The sequence below is a fragment of the Mus musculus genome, chromosome 1, assembly GCF_000001635.26.
Source record: "Mus musculus strain C57BL/6J chromosome 1, GRCm38.p6 C57BL/6J".
NCBI lineage: Eukaryota > Metazoa > Chordata > Mammalia > Rodentia > Muridae > Mus > Mus musculus.
This window is the reverse complement of record NC_000067.6, coordinates 175,760,018-175,773,530: the sequence shown is the minus strand read 5'-3', so window position 1 is coordinate 175,773,530 and position 13,513 is coordinate 175,760,018. Positions and strand designations below refer to the sequence as shown.

Below are 13,513 nucleotides of genomic sequence, written 5' to 3'. Positions count from 1 at the left end.
AGTCAAGTTGTGGACTATGCAGACAACCAGGCAAGAATCTATCACCTGGGAACAATTTTCCCTCCTTTCTCTCAGCTTAAAAGATAGCAGTCATCCCTGCCAATGCTGGTGCTTCATCACTGAAATCCTATTCAAGACTTATTTTCTGATCTTAGCTTCCAGAGAACAACAAAAGCAATGTTAGTCCTTGAGGTCTAGCTGACCGGGTGAGGGCCACACAGCCAGGATAAATGATGTTGGCTTCTTTTTTAAATCTGAAGAAGGCATTAGTATTCCTAGGTGGTAATAGATTCTCAGGAAAAATAAATTAGCCTATTTCAATCCTCCCCAAACAGCCCTGAGCAGATTGCATCATTAACCTTAAAATACACAAAGTAATTTTGGTGAGAAATGGAAAAAGTGATTTGAGCATCTTTGAATGTTTTATGGGCTGTAAGGGACATAATCTGCCAAGGGACCTTCCTGAGGAGCAGAGAATTATTGCCAAGGGAGGGCGTGAGCAATGTCAGCAGTGACTGATGTATATGTCACTGTGATCTTTCTGACACCCACTTTAGGGGCTCCTGAAGCAAAAATGTGATGGCTTGGATGCTGGGCCTAGGCAGCTGTGCTTTTTGGCATTTGCTTGAACTTGAGCCATGTTGGTTCGGGGCATCATAGGCCAGTTAGTGGGTAAGGACTATCCTCACCGGACTGGTAAGAGGGGGTTGAATGGGGTTGTAGAGATGGAGCTCAGTCTGTGCATTATTTGCCTAATATGTTTTGAGGCCTTAGACTCAAGCCCCAGCAGCACACAAATTGAGCACGCAGGTATGGTGGTGTTTGCCCTGGGGAGGTAAAGGCAGTACAACCAGGAATTCAAGGTCATTCTGGGCTACACAAAACCAGAGCGGAGAGAGTGAGACACATGCACAGAGATGTACAGAGAAACACACAGAGAGGCAGAGAAAGAGGAGCATAGAAAGAGACAGAGACAAAGACAGACAGAGACAGACACACACACACACACACACACACACACACACACACACACACACACACACACAGAGAGAGAGAGAGAGAGAGAGAGAGAGAGAGAGAGAGAGAGAGAGAGGCACAGGCACAGGCACAGAAATGAGGATTGCCATTGGATACCCCTTAGGAAGACTATTTGCAGGGCAAGCATGGAAGCAGGGTTCATACCTGGATAATCTTGATAGTTCCATTGCGCTCCAAGGCGAGGATGAGGTGCTGTTGCTTCACTTGGGGCTTGAGGAAAAACAGGCGCATCAGGCCATGTTCCTCCTCCACCCAGTCTTTCCCTTCGGGCATCATTTTCATTTCCTGCCCACTGCCAAAGTCCCAGATCTTAACTGTTCCTGAGGGCATGGAGAAAAGTGTCTGTGGGTGCGATGGTGTGCACACAGCCAGACTCTTAGCCCAGGGGACAGTGACCCTGTTGAAATGTATCCTGAGAAGTGCATTTTTGTGGGCCTTGATTAGTCACAGGCTGATTAAAGAAGCAAGTAGCATAGAATTTTGTCTTGAAAGCAATGGGTATCTGCTTTGGTTTGGATAAGTGTCCCCCAAAGGCCTGAGTGTTGAAGATTTGGTTTCAATCTTGGTGCTATTAATGGAGCCTTAGGAGTTGTGGCCTAGAAGTCCTGAAAGTCATTTATTGAATCACTTAATGTTTATGCCTAAAAATGTATGCCCACTCATTCTATCAACCTGTTCATGAGGAAGCATTCATTTAACAAATATACTCAGAATAAAATATATTATGAGTAGTACATGCAGTTGATCACACCATCTTCTCTAGAGCCAGCAGCTCTTTCATAGGTGTTCAGAATAAGATGAGATGAGAAGGTGGGGCCATATGTAGCTCTCTAGTCAAGTCCCTTCTTCTCTAAGCCTAACACCAACTCTCCACATGTCAGTCCTTAGCACTAACACAGCAATGATCTGATTGTGTGCCTCTCTGCCAGGCTTCTCCCATTAGCAACATTCATACCCCACCCTTTATTTGCTCATTACTAACACCAAGCATTCATTATACCCAGGATGTTCTGCACAGTGGCAAGAACTACCCAGGGTACCCTGCACAGTGGCAAGAACTCTGGCCTCTCAAAGGAGAACCACTATCTGCACTCAATCACTCTATAGTTTGTAGAAAAGCAATAAAAAGAAATTACCCTTAATGAGCACTCAGGAGTCAGAGGCAGACAGAGCTTGAGGCTAGCCTGGTCTACACCATGAATTCTAAGCCAGCCAGAGTTATATGGTGAGACCTTATCTAAAAAAATAGTCATCATGTTCATCAGGCACACACTCATTCCTGGCTTAGGTAATCACTCAGATTTCCTCATCATGAGGATGCTGACTGTCCAAGCAAGGCAGAGACCAGTGTGTGTGTGTGCCTTAAATCCCAGATCTCTGTTTACTGAAATTACAGACAGCATAGGAGGATCAACTGAGACATCTTAGGAGAAACTGAGGATACAGGACTAACAATATAAAAGAACATACTTGCACACAAATAAACATTATTGCCAGACACATATGGGATCACTTAATCTTTATGTCTAACATAATGGCTATGCTGTTGATAGGCATCTCCATTACTAGTGATTTTCATATGGATGTGGCCGGTGCCTATGGCATGGTGAGGCTGCTCTGCTCAGCCTGTACTCCTTGGGGAGGAACAGTGTGCTCCCCTACACATTGTGTGCCGATGTGCTCCCACACCTTGGCTTGGCATTCATGATTTCATTCCTGCTGGGTTATCTTCTGTTTCCATTTCCAAATATCTGACTTTCACATCAGGTGCCCACTCATTCCATCAAATGCTTCGTGAGGAAGCATTTACTTTTCAAATGTACCCTGGAATAAATATATTCTGCACAGTGTACATAGTTGGCCACACCATCTACTCTAGAGCAAGCAGATACTTTGTGGGTGTTCAGAACAAGATGAGGTGGAAAGGTGGGGCAGTCTGCAAGTCTCTAGTTCCTACAAGTGCTTTCCAGAGGAAGAAATAGGAAACAGTCACATCGAAGACCCAAAGTCCCCCAAGCTTGATGTGACACCATGGACCCTAGCTATAGAAATATATTCAGTACAGAACTCTAGGCATTCTGCACCAAAGCTGGATGGGTATTTTGTGTGGTCTCCAAAGACACTATGAGTAAAAGTATTGAGGAGGTTGGGAGTGTAGCTCAGATGTAGAGTGTATGGGTAGCATGCATAAGGCTCTAGATTTAATTCTTAGTACACACACACACACACACACACACACACACACACACACACACACTACTATGGCAGCAGCAAAAGACCCTAAGTCTAATGACTGTCTTTTAGATAACAGCATGACAAGGGCATTGGGACAGAATGATTTAGGGCAACATAGCTATTTCCCTGAGGTGGCACACATGAAATTCTCTTCAGTCCTAAGTATAGTTTGACATGGCTTTCCATAATGTATTAATTCATTGTAAGTAGTTAGACACATTAAAACTGAAAATGTAGGTGGTACTCTGTGGGCCAGTATACTGATTTATGTGTTTAATGATGGAATGCTTTGGATTGTATTTTTATAACTAGTTTTTAAAGTTAGAATAAAGCAATGGGTTTCATTAGGGTATTTTTATACACATGTCATATGTAAAAGGCTTTTGCACATTGTTGCACCAAACAGGCAAATAGAATGTAAGTTACTGGTTTGTTTTTCACATCAATATCAAGACATTAGTGGCCATGAAAGAAGACTCTTGATATTCACCTAGGCATAGCAATCTCTCTGGATTGTCTACATGTCAACCTGATTCATACTTTCCCTTAACCTCCTAAACTTAGACATTTCTACACAAATTCTCAAGATGCTAAAGTTGAGATGTCTCATTCCAAACACTTGTCTCACCATTATATGCTCCTGTAGCAAAAAGATATCCACTTTCATCAATAGCTGCACAGGTTAGTTCAATACTGAGGCCATGAGGGTCTAGAATTTGGTATATTTGGAGACCAGTCTCAAGTTCCCATACCTATAGAAAAGGAAAACATCAGCAAAACCAGGTATTCCATATATCTGCCCTTCATTTCCTAGCAAAGCCTTTACCACTTTCAAAAATGTCAAAGTAGTACTCTGCACATCTCACACCTTTCCCTATACCCTGCTTGAGTGTCGGCTTGCTCAAAGGCAAACTATGAAAGATGACTCCTATTATCGGTGACTCTGCTGCATATCTGCTGCATATCAAGAAGCTGAGGCAGTCGCCGATTGCAGGAGAGTGGTCATGTGGAGGCTTTAGACAACTGGGAGACACGCTTTTGAAGGCGTCCACCCCTCCGCCTCTCCCATTCCTCTCTTTCACTTCCTGACTACCATGAGGCGAGAAGCATGCTCCCTCTCACATCCTATCACAATGTGTTGCTTCATCAACTGTCTAAAGCCACTGGGCCTGTCCACCGCTGACAGAAATTTCCAGACCCTTGTACCAAAGCAGTGATTTCCTTCCCTTGTCTTGAGTATTTAGTTTAGGATAGAAATACAAGAATTAACAGTCTCCATTAAGTCCATAGCGGCTTCAACGGTGAGAGGCTAAAAGTGCGGTGAGTAGCATACTATGTGGAGAAATCCTAAAGAAAGAGTTCACTGGTCATTTTAGGAAGTTCTGTGACTAAAAATATGAGACACAGTGACAGCAAAGGGGGTTGTGATAAGAGTCAGATGGACCCTCTGTGAAACAGCAAGGCAGTGTCAGGAAGAGTCCAGAGACATCAATGCTTCATCAACTCCTCCACTTGGAAGCATGCAGAGGGCATAGATCTGTAGAGCTCTCGTCTACGTCGCTCCTACTTTGTGGCAGTGCCAAGTTCAGGTGTCAATTTTCTGGTTGGTGAGCAGTTGAACTCCTTGGCAGCTCTTGAGCTGGTGGGAGTTGGGCGGTACACCCCAGAGGGCCACAGGCAGAGAGGGGGCACCTTTCCCCCAGGGAATGGGTGGGAAGTTATGGCAGCCAGGTGAAGAAAGGAGAGGAAGCAGCTGAGTTGGCCACTGTCTGGGAAGTAATAGAGCCAAGACTGAGATGAAGTCAGTCCGGCCCAGAGACTACAGTGTTGGGATAGACAAAGTCCTTAGAGGGAGAGAGAGGAATGTGGTTCCCTGCATAAAGGGATCCTGAGATCACCCATCTCCAACTCTGAGTTACAACCCCTCTCATTTAATATGGTAGAAAAACTATACTTCTCTCTATCTTCTGTTGGGAAAGGTAAGATAGATCATGGGTAAAAGCATATTATTACATGAGTGTAGAATAGGGTTTACTTTAGTCTATTTTATCTGTAGCAGCAGCAGCAAGTATATCTACATATATATTTAGCAGGTTCCCGGAGGGCAGCTGACTTCAGGTCCATAGGCCTCCTCTTAGTGCATTCATGAGATAACAATGGAAACCATATACACACACCTCTAGGTATCACTGCTAGGTGGTTTCAGTGGTTGTAATGACAGACATAGTAATATATCACTCAACACAGCAATAGACAGGACTAGAGGTACAGAGCCCAAAGCATGAGTACACACAGTAGACACAGCCAGCCTCATATACCACCTCCATGGGAGCAATAGTAGCTGTGGCAGTCATTTATATTTGAGTCCCATCTTTCCCATCATTGGAATTGAAGACTGTCTAAATGCCCATATCTTTCATGAGATTTTAAATGATACCATAGACTCAATGGTCTTGGCACATACCCTGCACATATAAGAGTTATGGTGCATGCCTATTATATGTCTTCCCCTTTCTCTTTGGAATGCACCCTCTAGTGAAATTAAAATACAAGCTGGTTCTTTCTCCTTACTATATTTCCTTTGACATTTCTATTTGGCTCAGGAGGTAGAGACGCCTGCCACCAAGTCAGCTGACCTGAGTTCTATCCATGAAACCAACATGGTAGAAGGTGAGAAACATCTCCTACAAGTTGTAGACACATACCCCTTCCCACACAAAATAAATATAGTAATATTTTAAAAATTTCTATTGTGTTATCTGGCAGTATTAAACTAGTCACATGGCCTGAACTGGCTTAAAACACTTCATCATGTATTCATGAAAGTATAAAGAGAGCTTTAATTTCAGTCTGTGGACCACTACATATAAAACTTGCTATTTTACCTAGAAGAAGATAATTCAGCCAAGTGGTGCTGGTGCACTCAGGAGGCAGAGGCAGGTGGATCTTTGAACTTGACGCCAGCCTGGTCTCCCAACCAAGTTCTAGGACATCAAAGGCTACACAGAGAAATCCTGTCTTGACACCTCCCCCTGACCACCAACACAAAGCTACCATTTCACCTGCTCAGCCCTTTTCTGCCTGGGAAGCCATCATGACTCACCTTGATTACAGACTCTGAGCAGACCGTGAGCACTTGGTGGAAGTACTTGTTGTAAAGCGTGACGTTGACTTCTCGTTCATGAGTGTGAGGAACCTGCTTTGTGTCCTGTATCATCCTGGTCAAAGGATACATGTCTATTACACCAGATCCTGAAGAGGAGGAATGAAAGGAGAGCTGTCACAAAGATGGGTGTGTCTGATGATGCATCCCCGAAATTCCACCCTCTGGAGACTGAAACAGGAGGACCATGGGTCCTAGGCCAACTGAGTTTCATAGTGACATTACATCTTAAAAATGAAGTAAAGAATGAAATTTTTTTACAAAAGCATTGCATCCCTAATTGTCAGTATCAGAAGTCTGGAATTTCACAGAGGATTTGACCCAACCATCTGGGCAGTGAGATTAGAGTATAAAAGGCCACTGCTTTAGCATTTAATGAGGTGAGAATATAGTTGCCTACATCTCTGACAAACACAGCAAATGTGATTCAGCCAGGGGAAAGCACTCGCTGGAGACTTCATTATCTTTCAAACACAGGTCATTTTGACCTCCGCTTTCCTAATTTCATAGTCTACCTTCCTCTTCCCTGCTGTGCCTCTTTAGCATATGCACAGCCGGGCCAGTGATGCAGTCCACCAGCCTTTCACTGAATTGGGGGTTTCTCTGCTTGTTGAAATGGAGTCAGAGTTCTTCAAGCCAGCAAATGATAACACACGCTGTAAGCATGGTCTGATTAAATATAGTGAATGAGAATGACTGCAGGCCAGTGATTGCAACATCAATAGTAAAATTAATTTCCAAATCACCATAATAATAATGTAGTTAGCATGGCCAGGGTAAGGAGATGCAGTTAAGTCTCAAAACCATATACCTGTGTTCTTTAGTTTAGTGTAATATATGGAAATATTGATAATGATATCAAATAAGCATTCTGTAGTTGTTTGTTTGTTTTTGAGACAGGGTTTCTCTGTATAGTCCTGACTGCTTGGAACTCACTCTGTACACCAGGCAGGCCTCAAGCTCAGAGATCCTCCCTCTGCATCCTGAGTGTTGAGATTAAAAGCATGAACTACCACAGCCCTGAACATTCTGTTGGTTAAATAAAAGCAAAACTTCTTCCTTCTTTATTGATGTGGACATAGAGTTGCCCCTGTAGGTGCTGTAGGGACTGCCTCAAATCATTGCAAAGAAACTCTCAAGGTCTTAGCAGAAGTTACTGGTTTCTTAAGGTGTTTAGATTTTATGAAATAAGACTATTCATTTGTAAATGACCGAGATGGTTCTTCAAGTAATGCTACTCAATTCAAGTAGCACTGTCTGGAGACGTGATAGACAGATAGCTATCAGAGCTTCCCCATGAGTCCTTTAAGATGATACTGACAGTTAACATAACTTAACTGGCATGTGGAGAGCTGACACTTGTCTACCTTTTTGGCTAGTTGTACTACAATAACAGAAATAATGTAGGAAGAAAGGACAAATGCAGATTCGAGAGTCAGAAGGTCTGAGACTGAATCTCAGCTCTGTTTTAACATTCTACCAGTCAGTTGAATTGTTTGAGGTTGAGTTTTGCCATTTGTAAAAGTTCAATTAACAATTCCTGCCTCCAAGGTCAACTATGCAGATAAAGGACAAGAGAAAGCAGGCATCAAATAGCTGTCATCATCATCATCGTCATCATCGTCATCATCATCGTCCTCCTTCTCCTCCTCCTCCTCCTCATCAGCAGCAGCAGGAGCAGCAAGAGCAGCAATTCATGACAACACGGACCACAACGTGTCCTACCAACTACTGAGCAAGCACAGTGGTGTTTTACCCATGGCTCAGAAAGCTACTCTATATGACGTCACTTGATTCTATTCACAAATTAGCGCACTCTATGTAATCCTAATGTCAACCTGATGGCTGTCCTTTTAATGATCAAGCAATACCCAGAGCTCGGTGCTTTTTGCAAATTAAGCACCACGAAAAGTACACAAAAGTCAAAAGCATTTATGGCTTTTCTGTTCTCCATTTTCCTCTCTGTCTTGGGATTTGAATCCTTCATTATGATAATCAGGATGGAAATGGTAAATCCAGTAACCAGGAGGGCAATTGTCCATGTTCAGAGGTGATATTGGAGTAGAGCCATGAATCCGTTCATTTCAGAGGAGGTCAAATAAAGGAGAGGCATTCACAACTGGAACAGAACTAAGTTCCATTTTAAAGGCTGGAAAATTATCTATTCGGCATGAAGTGATGGTTCACTTCTAACCCACGAAAAATAAACCACTCAAAATTAAAAATAATTACGTTCCCCAACAGAGAAAGCACCAATCATTTCCCTGCCTTAATTAATCCCCCAGGAACTCAGAGCAGGTGGTCAGTGGCAGCATGGTTGGGGAAAGCAAGTTTGGCTTAGTGTTCCAGAGGGTAGAGTTACTATTAACATAGCCATCTTTCTTCTAGAAAGACAAAGGCTGTGCATGTGAACAGTAGCCAACCAAAATGGCTAACAAGGTTCTTTGTCTTCTCAGTGTATCTGTTGAAAAAGAGAAAAACTAAACACAAACACAAACAAAGCATAAAACAATTTGGTAATCAATGCACGGTATTTCTGACTCATTTTCCTGGATTCACCCCACATCCACCCCAGCCCCCACTGCTCTTTATCTGGAAGCAAAGGCAGTTGAGGAAGTTTTTATCCATCTTACAGAGTGGCCAATTCCTTATCAGAACTGTCTTGCTTCAGAAAACAAGTTCATGCTGGTACATGTGAGGACCACCACCCTATGAAAGTACTAATTCACTGCACCCAAGAGTCAAACCAGAACCCTAGACATAGCCACAGCTCCCTCGCCCCTTTCTGCTTTACCTGGGCCATGTATGCCTAGGTCATCATCTTATAGAACTGACTCGGTATTTTCATAAAGTTGAGGTTCATCAATTCACATAGGATGATAAGAAATTGAAATAAATACTTTTATCGTCACTAAGCATGCTTAGTCATTTCTTTTTCTTTTTGTGTGTTTTCATAGTAAGAGTTCAAGAGCTATCTTTTCGAGAAAATGTAAAAGAAATGAGATTAATTTGTCAGATGCACATACCTGTAATGAGCATGCCATGGTTGGCATCATATACCATAGAGTAAATCTGCATGTCTCCTGGCCCACCTTGGCTATCGTGGAAGACTTGCAGTACAGACAGAGTCTGTATATCCCACACCCGGAAGACCTGAGGAGTCAGAAGAGTTTGCACACATTGTTATACTCACCATTAAGTTTTTAAAGTGAATTATGTTGTAATAAACTTACAGTGAGAAGTGATTTACATTGTGAGCACACAGATGCTCTGATTCAGCTTGGTTCTTGGTTCCCATAGTAACATGGAATAACTGACTACAAACCATTGCTTAAAGGTATGTCCCTAGCCACTGGATTTTCCCCCATTACTCCCAATACTCAAACAACAGAACTAATTTAGATGTCTATTAAGAGATGAATGGATAAAGAAAGTATGCTACACGCACAGAATGGAATGTCATTCAGCCATCAAGAAAAATGAAGTTACAACAGTCAGAAGAAAACTGGTGCAACTGGAAATCACGCTAAGTGAAATAAGGCAGAATGAAAAAGAAAAAAGAGAACTACTCTGTATTTTCTCCTGTAATGAAACTAGACTTTAAATTGAGAGTGTGTGTTTATATGTGTATATAGGTCATAAGACTAGAAAGGGTATCATGAGGGAGGAGGAAGCCATGTTAACAGAAGTCGGTATTGAGAAAGTATCAGAAGGGAGGCTGTCTGAAGATATGGAACCCACCTGGGGACAGAAAGGGGCAATGAATGAGAAAGAAATACAGTAAGAGAGATGCATGGTGATGCCATTCTTGGGTGATGATAACATGCTGGTGCCTTTGAGAGCTCTACTACAGATGAGGGTATGGCTGTCTGCTGTGTTCTTTCAACAGCTGCAAGCAGAGGGTGACAGTATTCTAGGGAAGGTGCTGGTGACACAGCTTGGGACAGTCTACCTGGAGTCACTCAGCCCTGGAAACACTTAGAAAGTAAATAAAACCAAACTGTTTCAGAAAGACTCTGATTTGGTTTAAGGGACAAGCATAAAAGATTCTCACTTTCACTAAACAAATCTTGGGGTAACAGAATGGAGTATTTATGAGTCATGGTTAAATCTTGCATATGTACAAGTGAACATAAATTACAAAAAAATCATGGTCTGGTAGCATTAAGAGTAAAAATGCAGATTTCCCAAACAAATTGGGAATGCAATAATTTTAAAAAGGGATTATTTTAGCATTGGGAAAACACTGAATTATGAAACTGATTAAACTTTGAGAATAAAGGGGTGGGGGAATAAAATCATTAGCCACAAAACATCATAGAAAAGCACAAGAGAAGGGCTTTGCTGGCAGCCCTCTGTAAGAAACAACTAATAAGTAATGATAAAGGGAGTTTGAAAAATAAAGCATTGTATACTTCAAAGGATGCATGTTCAGGTCCATCAGTGGCTTCTGGCTTTCCTTCTGGCAAGCTTCACATCAGTTGCTATTAGCCAAAGGCGTTAATAACTATTTTTCCCCTTGATGAGTGTTTGTTAGAGAGTGAGCTGAGTGTTAGGAGTTGATCTCAGATTCATAGAAAAGAGTACAGCATTCCAATCCAAAAAAGGCACAGCATTAACAAGGCACTCGGCATTCATGCACACACAGTGACTGGAGAATCAGGAGAGGGGCTTCTCAAATACGATGACCAATGGAAGTGCTATTAATATCACAGCAGAGCACAGACAGATAACAGGATGATGGGTCACCATGTCGCACCATAAGTACTCTTTAAATGGAAACATGAGCATTGTGACACAGTGCAAAGCTCATCATTAGAGCCCATCCTCAGAGTCATAGTGTCATTTAGATGGAGTGAGCAATTTAGGAACAGATTAGTCTATAATAAATCAAGGGTGTCTGGGATCTGACCTGCCTTTCTAAACGTTACCCAATGGCCACAAGAGGTTAATTACTGAACCAAATTGGGTTGACTCAACGGATTGCACGATTTTATATTGTAAGGATTCTCAAAATGTATGAGATGATAAAACCCTTTGAGAGACATCATCAGCCAGTCCCACACCACCCAGAGGAAGCTCCACTCCCAGGCTCTCTAACACACCCAGGACCACAAGATCTCAGGATCCCAGGATCCTAGGAGCTTGGTCACACCAGGATCTCAGGGTCCCAGAGGCAGCTGGACTCCCAGGACCTCTGACACACCCAGGATCTCAGGATTACAGGATCACAGGATCACAGGATCTCAGGATCACAGAGACAGCTGAACTTTAAGGAGCTCTGATATAACCAGGATCACAGGAAGGACGGGCTCCAGTCAGATATAGCCAGGGCAGGAAGCACTAGAGATAATCAGATGGCGGGAGGCAAGCATAAGAACATTAAGTAACAGAAACTAAGGTTACTTGGCATCATCAGAACCCAATTCTCCCACCATAGCAAGTCCTGGGGACACCATCACACCAGAAAAGCAAGATTCAGATCTAAAAATCACTTCTCATGACGGTGATAGAGAACTTTAAGAAGGACATAAATAACTCCCTTAAAGAAATACAGAACACAGGTAAACAGCTAGAAGCCCTTAAAGAGGAAACACAAAAATCCCTTAAAGAATTACAGGAAAACACAACCAAACAGGTTAAGGAACTGAACAAAACCATCCAGGATATAAAAATGGAAATACAAACAATAAAGAAATCACAAAGGGAGACAACCCTGGAGATTGAAAACCTTGGAAAGAGATCAGGAGTCAGAGATGTAAGAATCACCAACAGAATACAAGAGATAGAAGAGAGAACTTCAGGATCTCAGGGTCCCAGAGGCAGCCTGACTCCCAGGACCTCCAACACACCCAGGGTCTCAGGATCACAGGATTCAAGGCAGGCACTACCTCAAAGTAAAAGGGTCATACAGACCCTAAGAGAACACAAATGCCAGCCCAGGTTTCTATACCCATCAAAACTCTCTATTACCATAGATGGAGAAACCAAGATATTCCATGATAAAACCAAATTTACACAATATCTTTCTATAAATCCAGCCCTTCAAAGGATAATAAATGGAAAACACTAACACAAGGAAGGAAACTTGAGATTCCTCAGCTACACCCTAGAAAAAGCAAGAGAGTAATCTTTCAACAAACCCAAAAGAAGATAGCCACACAAACATAATTCTACCTTTAACAACAAAAGTAACAGGAAGTAACAATCACTTTTCTTTAGTATCTCTTAATATCAATGGACTCAATTCCCCCCAAAATACATAGACTGGATATGTAAACAGGACCCAGCATTTTGCTGCATACAGGAAACACACCTCAGTGACAAAGGCAGACATTACCTCAGAGTAAAAGTTTGGAAAACATTTTTCCAAGCAAATGGTCCAAAGAAACAATCTGGAATAGAATTTTATCGAATAAAATTGATTTCCAACCAAATGTTATCAAAAAAGATAAGGAAGGACACTTCATACTGGTCAAAGGAAAGATCTACCAAGATGAACTCTCAATTCTAAACATGTATGCTCCAAATGCAAGGGCACCCACATTCATAAAAGTAACTTTACTAAAGCTCAAAGTACACATTGCACCCCACACAATAACAGTGTGAGACTTCAACATCCCACTCTCAGCAATGGACAGATCATGGAAACAGAAACTAAACAGAGACACAGTGAAACTAACACAAGTTGTGAACCAAATGGATCTAACAGATATTTATAGATCATTTCATCCTAACGCAAAAGAATATACCTTCTTCTCAGCACCTCGTGGTATCTTCTCCAAAATTAACCATATAACTGGCCAAAAACAGACCTTAACAGATACAAGAAGATTGAAATAATCCTATACACCCTATCAGATCACCACGGACTAAGGCTGGTCTTAAATACCAACAAAAACAATGGAAAGCACACATACACATGGAAGCTGAACAATGCTCTACTCAGTGATAACTTGGTCAAGGAAGAAATAAAGAAATTAAAGGCTTTTTAGAATTTAATGAAAATTCAGACACATAATAGCAAAACTTATGGGATACAATGAAAGCAGTGGTAAGAGCTGCTAAGTGCCTCCA

The 13,513-nt window shown here is 42.0% G+C and overlaps 1 protein-coding gene across 4 annotated transcripts in view; it reads right to left on the bottom strand.

The window, feature by feature from the left end:
* Wdr64 (WD repeat domain 64) overlaps nucleotides 1-13,513 on the bottom strand; it is a 117,166-nt gene that overhangs the window by 42,204 nt on the left and 61,449 nt on the right. For 3 of the 4 annotated variants that reach the window (XR_373620.3, XM_006497022.4, NM_029453.2), the window contains exons 11-14: nucleotides 9,463-9,589; nucleotides 6,377-6,525; nucleotides 3,902-4,025; nucleotides 1,183-1,358 (exon numbers count right to left, since the gene is read on the bottom strand). Coding sequence is in view for 2 of the 4 variants with exons in the window: in XM_006497022.4 (XP_006497085.1) it covers nucleotides 1,183-1,358; nucleotides 3,902-4,025; nucleotides 6,377-6,525; nucleotides 9,463-9,589 (576 nt within the window). In the remaining 2 variants the exon portion in view is untranslated. The remainder of the gene's footprint in view (nucleotides 1-1,182; nucleotides 1,359-3,901; nucleotides 4,026-6,376; nucleotides 6,526-9,462; nucleotides 9,590-13,513) is intronic. The other variant, XR_003947245.1, reaches the window with a different exon arrangement.